The 22,154-nt window shown below is 29.3% G+C and overlaps 1 protein-coding gene and 1 long non-coding RNA gene across 2 annotated transcripts; one reads left to right on the top strand and one right to left on the bottom strand.

Moving 5' to 3' along the window:
- Nucleotides 1-6,719: 6,719 nt before the first annotated feature.
- Nucleotides 6,720-8,302, bottom strand: LOC112295906 (uncharacterized). Its single transcript, XR_002973778.3, has 2 exons — nucleotides 7,363-8,302; nucleotides 6,720-7,160 (listed from the first exon to the last, which is right to left on the bottom strand). It is a non-coding gene; the product is annotated as an uncharacterized LOC112295906 (long non-coding RNA).
- Nucleotides 8,303-11,361: 3,059 nt separating this feature from the next.
- LOC112295702 (uncharacterized) lies at nucleotides 11,362-14,318 on the top strand. Its single transcript, XM_024547561.3, has 5 exons — nucleotides 11,362-12,186; nucleotides 12,527-12,796; nucleotides 12,927-13,022; nucleotides 13,213-13,283; nucleotides 13,492-14,318. The coding sequence occupies exons 1-5, from the start codon at nucleotides 11,791-11,793 to the stop codon at nucleotides 13,601-13,603; spliced, it is 945 nt and encodes a 314-aa protein (XP_024403329.1). The 5' UTR covers nucleotides 11,362-11,790; the 3' UTR covers nucleotides 13,604-14,318.
- The last annotated feature ends 7,836 nt before the right edge of the window (nucleotides 14,319-22,154 follow it).

Raw genomic sequence — 22,154 nt, 5'->3', positions numbered from 1 at the left:
AATCTTAATTAAAACCTTAATATAATCTTAATTAAAACCTTAATTAAATCTTAATCAAATCTTAGATCAAATCTTAATTGAAATCTTAATTGAACTTTAACCAAATTCTAGATCAAATCTTTATTGAAACCATAATGAAACCTTAAATCCTAAATAAATTCTAGACTAATTCTAATCCAAATCCTAAGCAAATCCTACACCAAATCCATAACCAATCCTAATTAAATCTTAGATTTTAAACAAACTCTTAAAAAATTCTACAACAAATTGAACCTTAACAACTACTAATCAAATTATTGATGTCCACTTAAATTTTTCAAACTTTTTAATGTCTTTGTTAAAAATAAGCACAAAAAAATGAAATCAATTTCATTTCCCAATTGAAAGAATAACAAGATAATCCAATCAGGTGTTAGGTGGCCTCCTACTCCAATCTGAATACTAAACTTCTAGTGCTAATATCTCCTTCTTGAATTGTTGAATTGCTTCCAAATTTTACCTAAAATGTTGGAAATCAAGTCTAGTATAAATATATAAAAAATTCACTTCAATCCAATTGATAGATTACTAGAAATCTTAGAAATACTCACTGACCTTCAAACTCCAATTTCTAAGACTTCAATCCACAAAAATCTTTATACACTTTGATCTAATTGTTTGATTGATCTTAAAATTTTTATAGACATAAACAACTAAAATACCAATACATTGCTTAAAATTCATCCATACACTTATCACAAAACTCAAAGAAATCTTGAATTTATAAACATATTTTTATTTTTCAAAAATATAAATCAACTAAAAACATCACTAATTTTGAAAATCCCTCAAAAATTCAATATTGACTCAATTGATATAAAACCAATGTACAAAAATCTCTTCTTTAGTTTGCTATCAAATCTAACTCTCCAATCTACCAAAGAACCTCAAAATCATCGTAGGTTTTGTGATTTGGGATCTCATTTTGACTCAAGTTGACAACTAGTCCTCTCTGAGTATCAATTCTTGGCTTCTTGAAAGAAAATTTTCTAAAATCTATTCTTAACTCCCTTCTACATATTTCTATATCATTTTTTATCTCATTTATTTTAATTTGGCTTATTTATTCTTCTACAAAGTAAATAGAAGTCCCTTCTACAAAAAGTCAATATTAAAACTAAATCTTCTATTACATCTTTCCCCGAGGCTCTTCTATAATAACATCTATATTTTTATTTTTCAATATATAGTTGTATTACCACACAATACCATCTACTTTCTAATCTTGTTCTTTGATTTTCAAATAAATCCCTAAGTTGCTATAGGTATATGATTTTGTACCTCAAGATTTGATTTTGATCTTAGTTTACAACCAATTCTCTCCGAATATCAATTTTTGGTAATTTGAGGTTATTTTTGCTTAAAATTATTCTTAATTTTTTCTTAAAGATGTTTATATTATTTATTTATTTTATTTTTTAAAAATTTGAGGCATTTATGCTCTTTCAAAACAAATAAAATTTCTTTCTATAAAAAATAATATTAAGACTAAAATATTTACTTCCTTCTTATAATTTATCTTTTTTTTTTTACTACATCTTTCTATTAGGCTCTTTTATAATAGTATCTATATTCTTATTTTTTATCATATAGTAATGCTACCATATAACAATACTACTTATTATTTTCCAAAGAAGCAATGTAATTACAAAAGAAAGAGTATAGTTGTCAAAAATGACCATATGTCAAAAAATGAGTATGTATAGCTATAATAGAAACTATGCTATTAAATTCTGATATAACATCAAATGAAGATTCTATTTTCTCCTCAATAACTTTTTTTTGTTTTATAATTGATGTTATTTTATATTTTAAAATATATATATATATATATATATATATATATATATATTTAAAAATTATTTTAAAAAATCATTCATAATATGTTGAAAAGTAATTGGTGCATTTGTGAGTCTAAAAAGCATAATATTAAATTTTAAATGCCTTTAACTAATTCAAAATATTTTCTTTTATTCATCTCCTTCTTTAATGCATATTGAATTGTGTGCTCTCTGTAGATATTTTTTTATATATAAAACTTGACTTAATTTGATTGATGGAGAAGTTTTGATATGAAAGATAGAAAATACCTATTTTTGATGGTGATCTTATTAAGTCCTCAACAATCTATACACATCAGCAATAATCTCTCATTTTTCTTCACGAGCAAGATAAGAGCTCTTATATACAAGAATATAAAAAAATATGAACTTCATATTTATTGAATCTTAAAAAAATTTAAACATGCATAACTATATGCTAAGATAAAAATATTTGTATTTTATACCATTTAAGTTAACTTCTTAAGTTATATTATTTCAAATGATGATCTTATAATAGATTCTAAGTAAATTCAAACCATCATAAATTAGAAAAATTTAAGAATAATAAAAGATGTCCAATGTTTTTTGAAATTAGTCAATTATTATTAGATTTTATCAAGAATTTTTTTTAAGTTGCAATTCTACTTACATGTTTGATATATAAATCAAATTTGAGTAGAATAAAAAAATTAAAGCATCTTCTTAAGCTTTAAAGATAACTTTTACATCTACACCAATTTTGTATAGCTTTAATTTTTTTAAGGCATTTTTGATAGAAATAAACATATTAATTTTTATTATAAATAAATTATTATTATAAATAAAAGCAGATGACTAACTTCACATAATAGTTTTTTATTCAATTTATTTTTCAAAAACCAAGATCAACTATAAGATCCACAAAAAAAACTTCTTATAATTATAGATTCATTTGAAGAATGCTGTCATTATTTAGAAAGTACTCCTAATCCAAAGAAAATATTTATAAATCACAAAACCTTAGATATTTTATATCAATATATATTTTGAATCATTGCTAAATTTGTTATAATATGTCTTTGTCAATATTTGAATTTAAGATCATATATTGACTAAAAAACAATAAAATTTGTCAAATATCTTTTTTAGACATTCTTTTTTTGCATCAAAAATAAGAAATGTAGCTTTTATTCAACAATAAATATTTCTTCTAAAGCCAAAGAAATTTCAATTTTAAGCTTTGAATTTAATTAAGTACATCCTAAAATCTTCTTATTTATGACATTTAAAGTAATTCAATTAAATCTCATGATACTTCTAAGTTTGAATTGAAGAATTATCAATATTATTTTAAAGGATGCTTATATATTCCAAAAGATAAAGTAAAATAAAGTATTCTTTAAGCTCCTAAATGTTTTCCAATTGCTGAAAATTTTAGATCCAATAACACTTTGGGGCTAATAAATATAGATTTATAATAGCATCAAATGTGAAAAATAATTAGAAACTTTATATAATCTTATGATATTTGTTCAAGATGAAAAATTCTTTTTCATGAACTATATAAACTTCTTTTAGCTATTACCTCTATTAAAAAAATTATAGTATTTAGATTCTATAAATTTTATTACAAATCTTTTAATTTCAAGTTTTTATGACTCTATATTTATGATAGTAGATTGTTTCATTAAGTTAGCATATTTTGTACTACATACAAAACTTATCACTTATAAAGAAACAACTATTTTTTTTTATAATATTCATTGCTATTATAGATTATCAAAAGATATTTTATTGAATAGAAGAACTTAATTTATATTATGATTTTAGAGAAATATTTTTTAGATATTGTAGGTGGATATAAAACTCTATTTAACTTTCTATCATCAAATTAATGGATAAATAAAATAGGTGAATTAAGTTTTCGAGTAATATTTGAGATGTATCATCAACTACCATCAAGATGATTGAACAAGTCTTTTGTTATTGGCAAAATTATTTGTAATAGTATAAAATATTTATTTACTAAAAAAACACTTTTTTATCCTATTTATAATTATCATCTATAATTTGATACTTTTAACTCCTGAAAAGTTGATTATCTTACTAGAAAATATTTGAAAAATTATTTATTACAACTACATCTAATAATGAAGGAAAAATTGAAAGAAACTCAAAAATGACAAAAAATCAATGTAAATGCCTATTGCAAGGAACAACTTTAAGTCCACATTGGCATTAACATATGATTATTTAGTCATAGTATCAAGACTAGTTATACTCATGACAAGTTGAACTATTGCAAATATGGAGTATTTTTTATTTATGAAGAAATCAATTCATTTGCTTAACAATTTCACTTATCAAAGTCTATGAAAATTCAACATATCTTTAACATTTTTTTTTTTTTTTTTTGACCCACACAAGGTAGTAGATATATTGCAAAGTTATATTTTTAATCTTATGATTCTTGATAGGTTGAAAACTTGCTCAACAAAATAGACACATATTGGATATGTTGGTAACTTGTGGTATAAGTTGGCCATATAGCATTTATATAGGAAACTTATCTTGCAAATTAGACAAATATTTGTATAACATATTATGTTGCTTGAAAATGCACCAAGTACTTGGCAGTAGAAGTTAAATTAAAAATTATAACAACAAAGGTCTTAAAAATTCTAATGGAATATTAAATAAATTCCAATTCAACCTTAAAAATTTTAATCAAATCTTAATCAATTCTTAAGAAATCTTAAAGAAAATTGAGAAAAAAAATCATATAGAAATCATTAATTTTTTTTAAAAAAAAAAACATAAAAATATAAATAAACTTTAAATAAATATTATAAATAAATAAATATAAAATAAATTTAAATTAATAATAAAAAATTATTTTAAAAAATAAAAAAATAAATCCTAAAAAGTTACTTAATAAATCACAAATAAATACTAACCAAATTTCTATGTAGTTCTAAACAAATCATAACCAAATTCTAATAAAATCCTAAATAAATCCTATATAAATCTTAATAAAAATCTTAAATAATTTTTAAATAAGATAAAATAAATTCCTAAAAAAATATCTAAAATAATTTAAAATTAATTCTAATGAAATCTTTAAGAATCCTAACTATATTTTAAATAAATTCTAATTAAATCTCTATAGAAATTTTAAAATCTCAATAAGTATTAATTTGACAATTGGTTTTGATTAAAATATTTTTTATCTTTTAATCTTCAAGCAAAAAAATAGTCTAAAAATTTAGAATAAATTTAAAATTATTAATTAGAAAAAAGAGCTCCTAATACTCTTAAGTGTCAGTCATCAACTTTTTCTAATCTAGATGTTGTTCTTTTGGAAAAACTTCTTTCATATTAAATTATTAAATTATCTTTTGAATTAGTAAAATTATAAAAATCAAATTTTAATATGCTTTCACAAAAAATTCTTCAATAAAATCAGCCGATTTCTTAAAATCACAAAAAATCTCATTGACTCTAAAGATAAAAAGTTTAAGATTCTAATCTAGTTAAATTCTCACATCCCTCAAATTAACTATTTTATTGATTTTATATTTATAAAAAATATTTAAAATAAGTAAATTTATAAATTTAATAAATTTTATCTATGTATATATTATAATATTAAAAAATTATTCAAATGTATAAGAATCTTTTTATTTTAAAAAACTTAAAATTATTAAAAATATCTTTTATTTTAAAAGCTCTTAGAAACTCAAAATTCATCCAAATTATTTGAAGTCAATGCTTAAACAACTTTTTTAATATTTTTTATGTTTAAATAAATAAGCTAAATTTTTGCTAATTTAATCTTGAATTAGCAAAAAAACTCTCAAAATCATCATATGTACATGGTTTTATACCTTGAGATTTGATTTTGATTCTAATTTACAATCAATCCTTTTCAAGTATCTATTCTTGGTTTTTTAAGATAATTTATATCATAATATTCTCTTATATCTCTTATAAAGATGTATTTATTATTTATTTTTATAATCTACTTTATTTTGCCTTATTTATAATTGTATCAAATAAATAAAAAAAATTATAAAAAAAGTGTTAACACTAAAAGTTTTTACTATCTTTTATCTTTTATTTATATTTTTTTATTATATTTTTTTAATTAGGTTCTTTTTTTGTTGAAACTATATTTTTATCTTTCACCATATAGATTTATTACAACATGACATTGTGTCTTGCAAGTTGGACATATTTTAGTAGTCCTAAAGAGTGTCACCATGTAGTTTCTAGTTAAATAGTATATATAAAGGCAAGAATGAGGCCTTCTTTATTCTTATCAATGTCTTTCTTGTTCTTAGTCTTATTTCAAATGTATATAGTCTTCTTGCCTTTGGCAATAGCCATTCTAATCTTAATATTATATCATCTTTGAAACATTATTTATTCTATTTTTGTGACATAAGAATATATTCACTATTTGATTCATTGTGATACATATCTCCTTCATTTGATGTAGCATAAGAAGGTCTAGACAAGACATTGAACAAATCTTATTATTTACTTAGCCATTAAGAAATATTGAATATAATTCTTAATTAAAACATACTTCAACTAGCTTGACAACGATTTTAAATACGTGTTGATATAAAGAATTTGAAGTTCTTATGATCTATTTAATGAATTATTGAAATAGCACTTTTTAAATAAAAACACCATTTTGAAATCAATCTATACTTACAAAAAGTTCTTTGATATGGATCTTATAATTGAATTAAATTGCTAGAAATTTTTTTGAATAAAAAGCTATGAAATGAATTTTTTTTATTAACTCTTATGGTGATAATATTACATCTAATACAAAGTTTGATGTGTCTATCTCTATCAAAAAATGGATTAAAAAAGCCAACTTTAGTTCTATTTACTAAATCAAATTCCCAACACCAACTTGGAATCTACTTAACTCTGAGGAATACACACAACAACAAAAAGACAATCTATCAAATTATGTTATCCTTTGCACTTGCAACACGAGGTACTATCAATGTCCAAGGCACCTAGATTGTCTTCCAATTTCTAAGGGGACTGATGCATGGAGCAACTCAAATCTATTATCTAATATCAAGAAGATTCTTAATCTCTCCTTCTAAGCACTTCTTTTCTTTAGCCAATGCAATTGCATTGATATGCTACAGTTGCCTCCTCTATGCCGACCTTGGTGTTGTCAATAACGAATGAAATTAGTGCGCATTGTCGTCCTTGGATTTGCTGAGCGACTCTTCTCGTAGAACGATGGTAAGAACGATTGTTCGTTGCTCTTATGATTCTTAGCAGGTTCTGCAAAACCACCCACTTTTCTTTGACCAGCAGCACGTAGAGGGCACATGAACCACACAAAACTCCAAACCCGCCATTACAAATAAAACAGCATCCACTTATCAATGTAAGCTAATTGGAGAAACAACTGATCACAACTGAGAAGTTAACACTCAATGTTCATGAATACTGAAGCTCCGACTGATTAGATTAGTAGGTATACATTTTGCGCAACCAATTTGACGTCCTTCCAACTGTACTAGGCTAGAATCCCGCACTCGACCACGTTCGCACAAGCGCCTTGATGCCTGCTTCCCTACTGCCACCGACAGTTAATACCGCATGGCCTCAACCTAGAACCGCAACTTTCAAGAACCAGCAAAAATCAGAGAACAAGGCCAAAGCGACCTCCGCAGCTCTGCACCACCACATCCTCTGAATGTTGCTCTAGCAGCACCACTGCAAAATGCGGACTGCAAAAAGATCTGATCAAATAAAACAAAACGAGAGCTACTCTAATATGCTAACAAAGACGGGAAGAGAGAGAACCAACCGCAAACTTCTTGAACTGCCGAGCTTCAACAACAAAATGAGACACTCGCATATAAAATAAATAAATAATTAAATGCCTACTACACCCCCCCCCCCCCCCACAATGAGATCTAGTAGCCACTCCGCGCGGCTGCCAGCTTTTTACCGTAACACCCAGCCCGCAACGAAGGAAGTGCCACTGCCAACCCCCACTGCCTCCTTTCACCGAAGTAGGAAACAAAAGAAAAAAAACAAGAGAACAGGAGTACTTCTTGGTACCCAACACTGGTGCCGTATGAAGATAATAACTAGTGTCAAATTGGACCTCTGCTGCTTTGCACATCAGCAACTCTGCAACTACCATGCTAAGAGGTCGACAGTAGTACACCACCCTCCGATGCGGCTCCTTAACAAAGACACAGCTGCTGACAATTTAACACACCAAGATCAGGTATAGAACGACAACAGAACCGGAAGAAAAAAACATCAACACCCCCACGGGACGAGAGCAAATGCAGCGACACATCCTAGAAAAACACATTGGGGACACCGTAACAATCAGAGCCCGGCATAAAACACAACCGAAAAATCAAAACAAGAAGCAGAAGGGATCTGAGGCGGCTCGGATCCCAATCGACAAAGAGGCTGCCGGGATTCAAGGGCAGCCTCATGCCCCTCCCCCTCATCTTTTCTTTTCTCTTTCCCTTCTTTTTTCTTTTTCTATACAATTAGCTTCTTATCTTAATAAAGAATCCACGACAACAATAGCTACTTCCATTGGACCATCATCTAGTATTAACTAACTTAAGGAAAAACTTATTCATATTGAAGTATTAACTAACTTAAGGAAAAACCTATTCATATTGAAGATTTGTCCTAATAAATTCTATCATAGATTGCATATCAACTACTAGCAATCTATTTTTTCTATTTATGTATGAATTCTACTACTAACTCACAAATTTTGTGATTTTAAGTATAGTAAGTATATTTTTGTACAATATACATAAATAAGTCGATTTAATGATTCACAATAACAAGTAAATTCTTTCTTTGATAATGTACATATAAGCAATTATTTTTACAAATAAGGATTTGATTGTATTAGGCTTATGATTCACTTTTAGATTAATAAAGTACTTGATTATACTATGGAAAAAACAAAGATTACAAGAAATCCAATCTATTTAAGGATTATACTCTATTAGCTATAATAAATCTAAGATAATTGGATTAAAAAGAGATCTAATAATAATAAATATAACTAAATTATTATTATTATCATTTTTATTATATCTATAAGAATGGTTTCATAAATAATATCTCCAAAAGATAAATGACAACTAATGATTAGTTTTCTTTACAAAAGATGTATTATGTCTTTCAACAAAGTCTTTATGAAAAAAACAAGTTGAAACTTTTAAATTTAATAATGTAAAGGCTTTGTAATTTATGTTCTAAATACATATCTAGTGTAAAATAAGAAGAGGATTTTGGAGAGAGAATAAGATCTTTATTAGATATTACATAAGATTCCAATTGCATGGTTTCTATTATACTTAAATAAACTTATTTTCCAAAAAATTATCTTCTTTGACAATCATACTCATTATTCTATGATTATGCTTCTTTTTTAGATAATGTTAATTGGTGTGCTTAGATTTTTCATAGTATAAGTACAATTCTTCTTAAGATCATTGAATTTTTTTATATTTATAATGAGTTTAAAACATATAGCATTAATTTTCATGTCTTTTATTTTTAAATAGATATAATGAAAAGATGCTGGTATTGCCATTAAATTATAAAGATATTGAGATATACTTGTGCAGCTCTTAAATTGAATCTTAATAAATTAGTTGTCATATTTTATATATATATATATATATATATATATATAATTTTCTTAATGTTTGAAGATTAAATTAGTTTAATATTAATTTTTTTTATATTATATTATAATCCACAAAAAAATAAGTTGATAAGTATAATATTATCTCACTTGATATCAATTGCAAGTTTTCAAATTTTTAAAGCATATAATGATACAAAAGAATTATATTGATACAAAATATAAATCTTATTAGTTGAAATATAAATTGCATCATATTTTCTTTACTTACAATAAAATTTTGTAAAAATAGCATCTAAATTATTTAATGAAAGATTATTTTGTTTAAAAAAAGATGATAATCATGACAAAGTTGAATCTCTAACTCATGTTTCTATAAATATGACTTGTAATGTGAAAATTAAATAACTTTGAATTGAAGCTCAATTACTATTTGTACAAAATTGATAAATTTTCAAAACTTTTATTTTGTACCATCAAACTTCTCAAGTAAGGCAACTATTGGTTTTTTAATGCTTGTATTGGTTCTTAAATAATGTTCTTTCACAAGAGAAGTAATATGGTTTAGTACAAATGTTGATGTAGCTTTAACCGTCTACATATCTTTATTTTTAATCAATCTAGTTGCTCTTTATTGTGGTGAATTGAGTTGATGCATTACAAGCATTAATTTCCTCATTTATTCATGTATTTTTGCCATAATAACACAATAAAAAAATAAGCTTTGCCATAATAACACAATAAAATAATAAGCTTATATAATGATGTCACATTAGTTGGCTATGTTGTACACATGTTGAAAACTTGGCTTACAAATTTGATATGTGTCATGCAAATTGGATACGTATAATACAACTTATGTGACATCACTATATAATTTTTTATTAAATAGTATAAATAGATGCAAGAGAAAAGTCTTCTTTACTCTTGTCAATGCCTTTCTTGTGTTCTTCTTAATGTTATTCTTAGTGCTTTGCAAACTCTTTTTTCAAATAATTATGAAGAAAATTTTACTCAAGATTTTAGATTTAGATAAAAGTGATAACTTATAATTTTCATTCAATGTGTTATTTTTTATTTATTTAATTTTGACTAGAATTAATTTAACACCTTCTATTACAAAAAAGAAAAGAAAAATAAGGCCATGTATACATTTCAATGGTGTGGGTTCATTTTATTTTATTTTATCCATCCTGCTAATAACTTAAATCTTTAAAATAGACACAAATGTTGTCATTTTTATTATTAAATACTAACAGTTTCTTACAAAGAATATATCGAATCAAATTGTCTATACTTCCAGCACACCGATATCTTACCCACTATACTTGGTTATTGAATCCACAACCTTGAATCCACAACCTTGAATCCACAACCTTGGTTATTGAATCCACAACCTTGGCAAGTCTTAAGTTTCTTTTAAAAAAGAAAAAGAAAAAATCAAAACCAAAACATTATAGAACAGTAACCGAAGTACCTACCTCCATTTTATATGACAAAACCTGAACCCACCAGTCTTTTCTAAAGGACTGACCAGCGCCAATGCCATGAAGAAAAGAGAGATGCACAGAAAAAGAAGGATGTACAGTAAAAATGAATGAACGTCGATGAAGGATGGATGATAGAGTCGAATACGGATGATAGAAAGATGGATGAATGGTAGAAGCGACCGATGAATAAGCGGGTAGATATGTGGATGGATTATCGAATGGATGGATGAATATATGGATGGATGAGAGTCAGGAGGGGAGGTCCACCGGCCCCTTCCACCACCTGCACATCCTTCCTTCGCAGCGATGGCTTCAGAGGCGTCTTCTATTCTAATTCTCATTCTGCTTCTTCTTTGACTGGGATCGACTCATTCTGTTGCGCTTTCTTTATCGTCGCCGTCCGAATCAGTCTCGGCAAGCGTGTGCGTTGTGTTCTCATTCCTCTGCATAGTCGATATCATCGTTCAAATATCGGCGGCGAAAGCTTAAAGCCTTTTAACGCAACCAGAAAAGGTGGCGAGCTCCGCCTGCAAGTCCATTGGTGTGGCCTCCAGAGAGAAATTCGCTTTACAGATCCGTGGGAGGGCTAAGAGAATCCTAATCGTGATAGGATTTTATGAGATTTCGGTGGATGAAGGATTGTAGTTTGTTTGAGGTTGGATTCAAAGGTGGTTGTGTATTTGTTTCGGGCTTTTCGAGGCGGGAAGGACGGTGAGATTCCATGGAGAGAGGCGAAGTTGCGAAGAGTTGCTGGGTGAGGCGGTTTTAGGACTCGAGGATGGGGAGAGGATCGTGCTTCGGTTTCAGTATATTGGACTTGAAGCTGAGCCAATTGAAGCAGCGGTACAGAGCCTGCGGGCTGAAGCCTGAGGTCGTGGAATTGGACAATGGAGTCTCTGTGGTGCGGTGCCAGTTGCCGTGGGAGCAGCCCGAGAGCGGCGTGTGGTCTGCGGGCGCCTCCGAGAAGCCCGTGCTGTTGTTTCTTCATGACTTTGTGGCGGATGGAATGATTAACTGGGAGAAGCAGATCCGCGCCTTCACGAAGGGTTTCAATGTTTATGTTCCGGATTTAGTGTTTTTTGGTGGATCGTCGTCGACGAGTGCTGAGAGGTCGGAAGTGCTTCAAGCCAATTGCATGGTCAAGATGCTTCATGCCCTGGATGTTTACAATGAGGTGAGTGGCGTGTTTCTTTTTCTGCATCGCGAGTTTGGACTTGCACTTTTGGCAGTAGAGAGAGAGTCCAACTATTCTCAGTAGTTACCATGCAGAGAATTCAAGCATTTTCTTATTCTCCTTAACAATCGACGAGGTACGATTACATCAGTTGAGAGGTAGGTTCTAAGCTATTCGGGTTTGTTCTTCTGCGAGGTGGCCTTTGAAACAAGTAAAATTGATTTAGGCTCGTAAATTCCTACTATTTTAACCCGAAAGCATTAGAAAGTTATCAAATATGGAGGTCTTGCACGTCAAAAGTTTTCGGTATATTGTTTAAAATGGAGATGGCTTGTTTCAGGTGACGGTGGTTGGAGCTGGGTATGGCGGCGTGGTTGCGTTCTGGATGGCGCATCTTTTCCCAAAGCTTGTCCAGAGAGTCGTTTTTGTTGCCGCAGGGACACACATGACACCGACGTCGCAGAAATCATTGCTTGCAGAGTTTGATTATGACCACATATCTGATCTGCTGCTGCCTACGACGGTCAAGGGATTGAAGAACCTAGCATCCGTGGCCACTACCAAGCCAGTTTACAGGCTTCTGCAGCCCGTGTGGAAGGATGTGTTGAGTGTGAGTATCTCCTCAAACCTTTTGTAATCAATTTTTTCTTGTTAATTGTAACGCGGAAACAGTTGGGAATTCATCTCGTGGGGAATGACGAGACTGATGAATTCTCTAATGCACAACTTTATACATCCAGAGATTCTTCGATGAGCATCGTCACGAGAAGGTCGAATTGCTGAACAGAATGGTCTGTGGTGCACGAGGAACATCTCCACTTCCACAATTGACGCAGGTATCAAGTTCTTCTTCCCTTATTCCACTTGAGTGTCGAATTTTTTAAGAGCACCTTTTCCCTTTGATAAAAAAATTGCTGTACATTTGATTTCAAAATCAGCGAAGATTCGGATATTCTCTGATGCCTAACATCCTTACATAGTCGGTGCAGTGATGTGTCGACTCACACCCGCTTGTTGCATGTTCAGAAGAAGAGTTTGATAATTTGGGGTCAAAACGATCGAATCACAAGTCTGGAGGCGGCGCTCAAACTGAAATTGTAAGTGCCTCTCGGTGCAATGGTTCGGAGGAGTTTAAAATACGAATTTAACATGTACTTCACCATTCTGAGACACAAATCCGCCTTAGATTCTTGCGCGTAGTTTCATAGTAGATTTTTTTCGGTTCTGTTTTATTGCGATTAAGGATATTCGGGAAGACTTCAGTTTATCTAGGATAATGAGAGGCTTATTGTTGAGTGCGAACAGGCACATGGGCAATTCAACAGACCTGGTGGTGATGAACAAGTGCGGTCACTTCCCCCATGTGGAGAATCCTGATTCTTTCAATCGAATATTGAGAAACTTCCTGAACAGCTAGAATAGCTAAGCTCGTCAGAGATTGCCGAGGCGAAGGTAAACGAGACAAGCTGAATGTGCACCAATATCTACTGCGACGGGTTTGTGCCGGATGGCCACCAACACTTCCATTGGGTTACAACAACTTTGCTTTCTTATACAAATATCGACGATCGCTCTGTATCCCACAAGAACTGGGCCCGATGGAAGGCTGTTGATTCTGTATTCTAGATGAGCCTAATAGTACTGCCGAAGAAGTGTACATTGATAATCTGATCATGGATTACGAAGTCATCACCGGATGCAACAAATGCACTTAAGCATACAAGAATGTACATCATTCAGGTTCCATGCAAGAATGAATAGTGCACATTCTCAAGAACACTAGCGTCAGTGACTTAATCTGGATTGTTACCGAGTGAGATGAGACTGGCCGAGTTCTGTTTGTGAAATGTTTCCACAGACCAGAATGTTACACAGAAACTGACGAGTGCGGACACAGACAAATGCTAGAGTTTCAAGGATGTAAAAACCCAAGTCGGCAGTCTGCGAGTGAAATTACGGGAGCGAACTGAACTCAAGCTCAGGAATAGAAAATACCTACCTCATCAGCGAGATACAAGTGGAGTCTTCATCCTTTCCGGCTGTAGTACTATTTTTGTAATCGTCTCAAAATCATACATGTTTGTAAGATTGTGAAATTACTTATGGCAGTTGCATGAAGTGGCTCCACTCAACTACGTGTTTTGGATTGTTGTGAAATGTGTGCTTCAGAATCTTCACTTAGGTGGATAATACAAATCACATGTGCGCTGACAAAGCTAAAGGAGAAAATATCCAATGACATGAAGGTTAGTGACCTTTTCCCAGGATTCGAAAATAGCAACCAGCACCAGGTCAACGTCGTGAAGCAGCACAACACTGAATTGTCTCCACTAAATTGGCCTTGGCGGCTTCAAGCCACACTCGCAGTCAAGTCACTTAGAATGCCACCGACAAAATGGATGGGCACGCTTCAATTGCACAATCAGGATACTACACATGCCTTTCATTGGATTCTGTCCAGGTGTTTCGGAAGGGTTAATCCATTTGATTACACAACTCGTGGGGTAAAGATGTGTGAACATGCTAGACTTCATCAAGTTTAGTTAATTTTAAGAAATGAAACAAAAAAGCATTGTGGAGGTTAAATGAACGGAATATTGATGAGACTTACTTCGAATGTCAAAGTAGGATAGCTTCAAATTGGAAGACAAATAAGGTCCATTAGAATGATGACTCTTCAAATTTTGAATTTTTCAAAGTTTTATTTGTTTAAAGTAAAATAAGATGGTATCTATAAAAGCATAAAAAAGTAACAAATATTTGATTCAAATAATAATCTAATTTTTTTGCCTTATTAATGTAAGTAAATAAAAAAAGTGAAAGTAGAATAAGTTTTCTTATATAAGATATTATCTTAGGTAGATTGCTTATAGTCAAAGAATTGACTTTTGGTGGTTAAAAAGGACATTCTATGAATATAAGATGAAATCAAGGACCACAAATTAAAGCTAAGAAGATAAAGTATGAACTACAAAATATCCAAAGACTAGGTAAGAGTAATTAGTGTTTGGCATACAATACCCTTGTAGTTAATAAGATACTAAAAGATTCTAAAACCATAAGATACTCTTGATAGAAGTTAGATGCCAAAGAATCCTAGAACCATGTGTGTAAAAGTCAAAGAGTGGAAGTTGTCTTCTAGGACAATAACTACTACATATAAATATTGAATGGTGGAAGTGAGAGATATCTTATTCCATACTTTCATTGTATGCAACCTTATTGATGCTAAGTGTTGTGACTTCATAGTGCTTATTCTTCAATAACTCTATACTCTTTTTATATAAAACCTTGTTGATATCAAATGTTGTGACTTCATAGTGACTGTTCTTCAATAACTCCATAGTCTCTTTGTATGCAACCTTACTGATGCTAAGTATTGTAACTTCATAGTGCTTATTCTTTAATAGGTTATGAGCTCACTTATCTTTAATTGTGAGTTTTGAAGTTCTTTCAAGTCTTACTTATTGTGAAGAATAGATCTTTTTGTTGTTGTTGATGTTAGGGTTTGGTATCATGTAATTCCATTATTGCATCTAATTGTTGATGTAGTTTTGCTCTTACTTGTTATTAAGCGCATTAATAATCTTAGAGGTTGTTAGATACCTTAGAATGATATATTAGAATACTAGTATTTTGTTTTTTTTTATTTTTTATTTATATTATTTGTAATTTAACATTGTGGTTTTATGTGATAAAATTCCCTTGAGATCCTCTTATAGTAATAAGAAGTATTTTGTGAGGTTAGAAGTATTTTATGAGAAAAAAGAGATGATTGTCTAATGACAAAGTTTATAGAAGAGATTAAGATAGAGTATAAAACTTGTGAGAAGCCTTATAAGTGAAGTTGAGAGTGATTAAAGAGTGAAATTACTTATTTATTTACAAAGAGGGCATTTTGGATTTTTAAAGCAGCAATACCTTCTTGTTAACTTTTAAAGTTCTTTCTTCTCTTTTTTTGATTTTTTTTCATATACATCTTTTTTAGACATGGTTTCAAGTCAACGTGAGAATTTGAGAGTAATTTAGAAGTTTAAAGGTGACAACTTCTACCATTGGAAGAAGAAAATGGAGCTTTTATTGGCTTCATTGGACCTTTGGGACATTGGAGATGAAAGTAAAGAGCCTCCAAATGATGGTGTTGATGTCAAGGTGAAGAAAGAATATAAATGTCGTGAAAGGAAGGTTTTTGGCATGATTGCATCAAATTTAGATGATATAAATTTTTCACATGTAATTACTTATAATAGATTTATAAAAGTATAGAAGATTCTTTATAATATCTATAAGAGTAGGAACCTTGCCAACATTCAATGAATAAGGAGAAAGTTCTTAATGGTAAAGATGGAAGAAAGAAATGACTTCATGGCTCATATCAACAAAGTAAAAGCACTTGTAAAGCAACTAACAGTTCTTGACAAGTCAGTTGATGATAATGACATTGTGTTGATATTTTTCATGAGCCTTTTTAAATCCTACAACTACTTCATTGTGGCATTGGAATCTATCAACATGAAGGACCTTATCAGAAATTATGTCACATCAAGGCTTGTTCATGAAATGACTAAGAGGAAAGAAAATAAGCTTCAAAGTGATGATTTGACTCTATTTTCAAGATAAGATAAAGGTAGCTATTTTCACCAATGTGATAATTCTAAAAGCAATATAAAAAATTACTATATTTATAAAAAATCATGTCACTTTACTAGGAATTTCTACAAAGCTAAAAAAGAAAATAAGAAGAATGCAAACAATCCTTATGATAACTTTGATGGAGATGACTATGCTTTCATGGTAAGTAAAAGAGCCTCCATAGCTATTATGTCTAAGTGGATTATAGATTTGAGTGCTACTATTTATATGACACCATATAAGTGTTTCTTTGATACTTGTGAAGAAATTTCAAAAATCAAATTTTATTTGAGAGACAATGACATAGTATAAGCCATTGAAATAAGATCAATTATTGTGGAAATTATTGTAAAGGACCAAATTAAGAGAATTAAGTTGAAAGAGGTCTCTTACACATACCAAAGATAAAGAAGAACTTTGTTACAATGAACAAATTTATATCATATAGTTGTAAAGTTCAATTTGATAAGAATAGATGTTTTGTGAAGACATTGGATAGACAACATGTTGCCAAAGGCCTTAGAAATGGAAACCTCTACTTCATCAATTGTAAGAAGATGAATGAAGTAGAAGTGACAACATTTGCTAATTTTTCATAAGATCAAGATAAATTTGAAATTTGGCATCAACGACTTAGTCATTTGAATGCCAAAAGCATGAAGGAGCTCCAATCCATAGTAAGTGGCTTGGATCTTGGTCAATTCAATGACAATGCTTTGACACTTGCTTGTAAAGGATGCATGCAAGGCAAACAACAAAAGGCTTTATTTCTAAGAAGAGTTGCAACATGTACTACCAAATTGATGGAGATTGTACATTCTGAGGTTTATAGACCAATGAAGACACCATCAATTAGAGGAGTAAGATACTTTGTCATATTTATTAATGATTTTTTAAAAAAAGTATGGATTTACATCATTAAAATCAAGAATGAATGTTTTTCAAGATTTAAGGAGTTTAAGGCTCTTGTAGAAAAACAATGTGAATGCAAGCTCTAAGCGTTACACACAAATAATAGAGGTGAATACATGTCAAAATATTTTGATGAATTCTTGAAGATTCAAGGTGTTGTAAAACAATCTTCTACTCTCTATACTCCACAACAAAATGGAGTTGCTGAAAGAGTAAATCACACCATTATAGAGATAACAAAGAGTACGCTTCATATATAAATCCTTGGGCATGAATATTAGGTAGAAAAAATGGTAAATGCAATATATACAAGGAATATGTGTCTAACAAGTGCATTTATATCAGTGACTTCATAAGAAGCTTGAAATCGCAAGAAACCTTGTATTTTTGATATGAAGATTTTTGGATGCATTGCATATATAAAGTTATTACATTGTATGAGGTCTAAAATTGATACTAAAGATACAAATGTGTATTTTTTGGATATTGTGAAGGTACCAAGGCATATAGGCTAATGTGTTTAAAAACCAAGAAGATCATCAAGAATTGTGATGTAAAGTTTTTAGAGCTTAAAAATGCTTTTAAGCACTTGGAGATGTGTCCAAGTTGGGATAATACTAAGTTTATGGATACATATTCAATTTCAACAAAGTAAGAAAAAAAAGATGATGACATTGATGATGGTAGAAATTCAAATAAAGATAAAGAGCCACAGAAGGTAGGCTATAGTGTACATACTATTACTAAAATCAATAATAAAGTTAATGAGGATGTTGAAGATGATGATGATGATGAAGAGTACCAACCTTTGAATATGAAGAAACAAGTTTTAAGAGAGAAGAAGCTTATAAGAAACATTGGAGTGAAAGAAAGTGAAGCTTCATTAAGTGAAAGGAGATATCTTTTGAGAGATAGAAAACAACTTTGTACATAGTCGAAGAATCACATCTTTCTTCAAGTAAGTGAAGAATATGCCAATATTGTACTCCTTGCTAATCTATTAAGTTTATGTGATGTAATGAAGTCTACGGATACTATGAAATGAGAGAATGCCATAAAAAAAGAGTACAAATCATTCATAAACAATGAAACATGGGAATTGACTCAACTTCTATTAAATTGATCTTCAATTGGTTGTAAGTGGGTGTTTAAAACAAAAGAGATGCAATGCGTAATGTTGTAAGATATAAGTCTAGATTGATTGCCAAATACTATTTACAAGTTGTTGGTGTTGATTTCAATGAGACATTTGCTCCTATAGCCAAATTCACCACCATTAGAATCTTTGTTGCAATTGGGACAAGAATAGACTTGGAGATGCATCAAATGGATGTGAAGACAACTTTCTTAAATGTAAATCTAAAAGAAGACATCTACATAGAGCAACCTCAAGGATTTGTAGAAGAAGACAAACAACATCTTGTTTGTAAGTTGAAAAAAGCCTTGTATTGGCTCAAGCAATCTTTAAGGACATGGTACCAACACATTGATACATTCTTTGTGAATGAAGGATTTTTTAAGAATGAATCTGATCATTCTTTGTATGTGATGTAATAAAGTGAATTTATATTAATTGTCATCTTCTATGTTGATGATTTGATCATTTTAATCAATACTATAAAGATGATGAATTGATTAAAGACAAAATTAAAAAAGGAGTATGATATGAATGATTTGGAAGAGCTTTTTTATTATTTTAGAGTGGAATTTGTGAGAATTTATATCAAGAAGACTATTACAATGAGTCAAAGCAAGTATATTGAAGAAATATTGAAATGATTCAATATGAAAGAGTATAAGCCTATTTGAACACCTTTAGAGGCCAATTTGAAGTTGATGAAGTTTACGGATGAAGAATTTACTAAAATTGAAGGTTAAATGCAAAGTATTCCATATAAGGTAGCAGTGGATTTATTTGTATATGCAATGGTTGATACAAGATTGGATCTTGCATATGTGGTGAGTGTAATAAGTCAACACATATCAAAGGCTAGACCAATTTATTAGGCAACCATCAAAAGAATTATGAGGTATTTAAAAGGTACTTTGTATTTCAAATTGTGCCTTGGAAGTGATAACATTAATTTACATAATTATTGTCATGCGGATTAGACTAGAGATGAAAATGATAGAAGATGAAAAATGGAATATATATTTTTTATTGGAGTAGGAACTATTTTGTGGAATTGCAAGAGACAACTAACAATTACAAGGTCAATAATAGAAGCAGAGTACATGGTAGTAAGCGATGGTGCAATGGAGGAAATATAGCTAAAACAACTTTTGAAAGACATTGGAATATTGCAAATGAAAGCAACTCTAATAAAATGTGACAATAAAGGATGTCTTGTATTTACAAAGAATCCAAAGCATCATTCAAAGATTAAGTACATTGACATTTAACATCACTTCATTAGACAAAAGATTGAAATGAAAGTGGTTGATATAAAATATTGTGCAATAGAAGACATGCTTGCTAATTTGTTGATAAAGGCATTAGGGTTGAAAGCCTTTGATCAATAGCAAAGTGAGATTGTTAAAATAAATAAGTAAAAATAATAGTAGAATAAATTACCTTGTAAAAGATATTATCTTAAGTAAGTTATTAATAGTCAAAGAATTAACTCTTGATAGTTAAAAGGGACATTCTATGGATATAGGATGAAATTAAGGACCACGAGTCAAAGTTAAGAGGATAAAGTATGAACTAGGGAATATCCAAAGACTAGGTAAGAGTAATAAGTGTTTGGTATAGAATATCTTTGTAGTTAATAAGATAGTAAAGGATCTTAGGACCATAAGATACTCTCAAGGGAAATTAGATGCTAAAGAATCCTAGAACCATGTGTACAAAAATCAAAGAGTGGAAGTTGTCTTCTATGACAACAACCACCACCTATAAGTATTAATTGTTGGAAGTGAGAGATATCTTATTACATACTCTCTTTGTGTGCAACCTTACTGATGCTAAGTGCTATAACTTCATGGTACTTGTTCTTCAATAACTCCATATTCTCTTTGTGTGTAACCTTGCTGATGCTAAGTGTTGTGACTTCATAGTAGTTATTCTTCAATATGCCTAACACTTTATTTTTTTTATAGTAATAGGATAAAACTCGTGATTTTATTAATTATTATAAATTTATAAATTTTATTTATAAATATATATATATATATATTTATATATATATATACACATATATATGTCAAACGTAGTATAAATATAAATCTAATATATGGTACAAAAAATAGCATGAGGTATGCGTAGCTCTTTTTCATGTCTTTTATATTTTAATGTTGTATATATATATATATATATATATATATATAAACATGTATATTCAAATACATAAAAATATATAAATTTTTTATGCTTATTCAGATTTGTTTCCAATATATATTATAATATTGTATTTTTTATATATTACAATTGAGAGCCTTCTTATTATTAAAATATTTTTAGAGGTAATTTTTTAATATCTTATTTTAAATATTTTGATTTAAAATTTATTTAAATAATAGATGTGGAAGTTGAACAAAACTTCCTAAAACATATTTATAGTTTTAAAATAGTATAAATTTTATAAAATTAAAACCATTATTAATGTGGCTAATTCCACTCTCAGAACTTATCTTAAAATCTTTTGTGACTAGACATGGTTAATTTGTAATTAATTACATTGTAACATAATTTATTATTTTTTATAATTTTTTTGATCTATTTACTAAAATGATTTATTTATATTATTGTATCAGATAACTTACTCTTTGACATATATATATATATATATATATATATAAACATATTTTATATAAAAGCATCTATTTTAGACTTATGCTGATGTGTCAAGTTGCGTTTTCTATTTTTTTTTATATACAAAAGATTAAATTTATTTTAAAATGCTAACTTGATTAACATTAAATGCATCATTTTTTTTTTTTTTTTTTTTTTTGGTTTAAAAGTATTAAATACTAATTTTTGTTGTAAAAATCATAAGTAAAATGAGATAAAATTCAAAACTAGTTTATAATTTTTTAATAAATTTTATTATCTTGATTCATATAAAATCAAAGCAAATCAATTCTTTAGATATTTTAGTTTGTAGTTTTTAGTTTTGTTTTTTTTTCTTCTCTTCATGAATATACTTTTAGAAGGTCTATAAAACATGGCTAATTCAAAAACTTCACAAAGTACATCTAAAGTTCACAAATTGGTGTTTGAAATATCAATCATTTTTGTAGATATTACTTATAATCAAGATATCACTTGTAAAATAATATTATAAAAAAAATAAAATCAAGCAACTATTATCATTTCATTGATTCTTATTTTGTCAAATGCCTATATTATCTGGAAATTTAAGGTCTCTTTTGGCTTTAAAACTATATTTTTAATTCATGTTGATAAGTCTAAAACCACATAT

This window comes from Physcomitrium patens, chromosome 19 (genome assembly GCF_059467195.1).
Source record: "Physcomitrium patens ecotype Gransden chromosome 19, ASM5946719v1, whole genome shotgun sequence".
Classification (NCBI taxonomy): domain Eukaryota; kingdom Viridiplantae; phylum Streptophyta; class Bryopsida; order Funariales; family Funariaceae; genus Physcomitrium; species Physcomitrium patens.
Note: the sequence above shows the minus strand (reverse complement) of the source record. Positions and strands in the feature narration are given on the sequence as shown.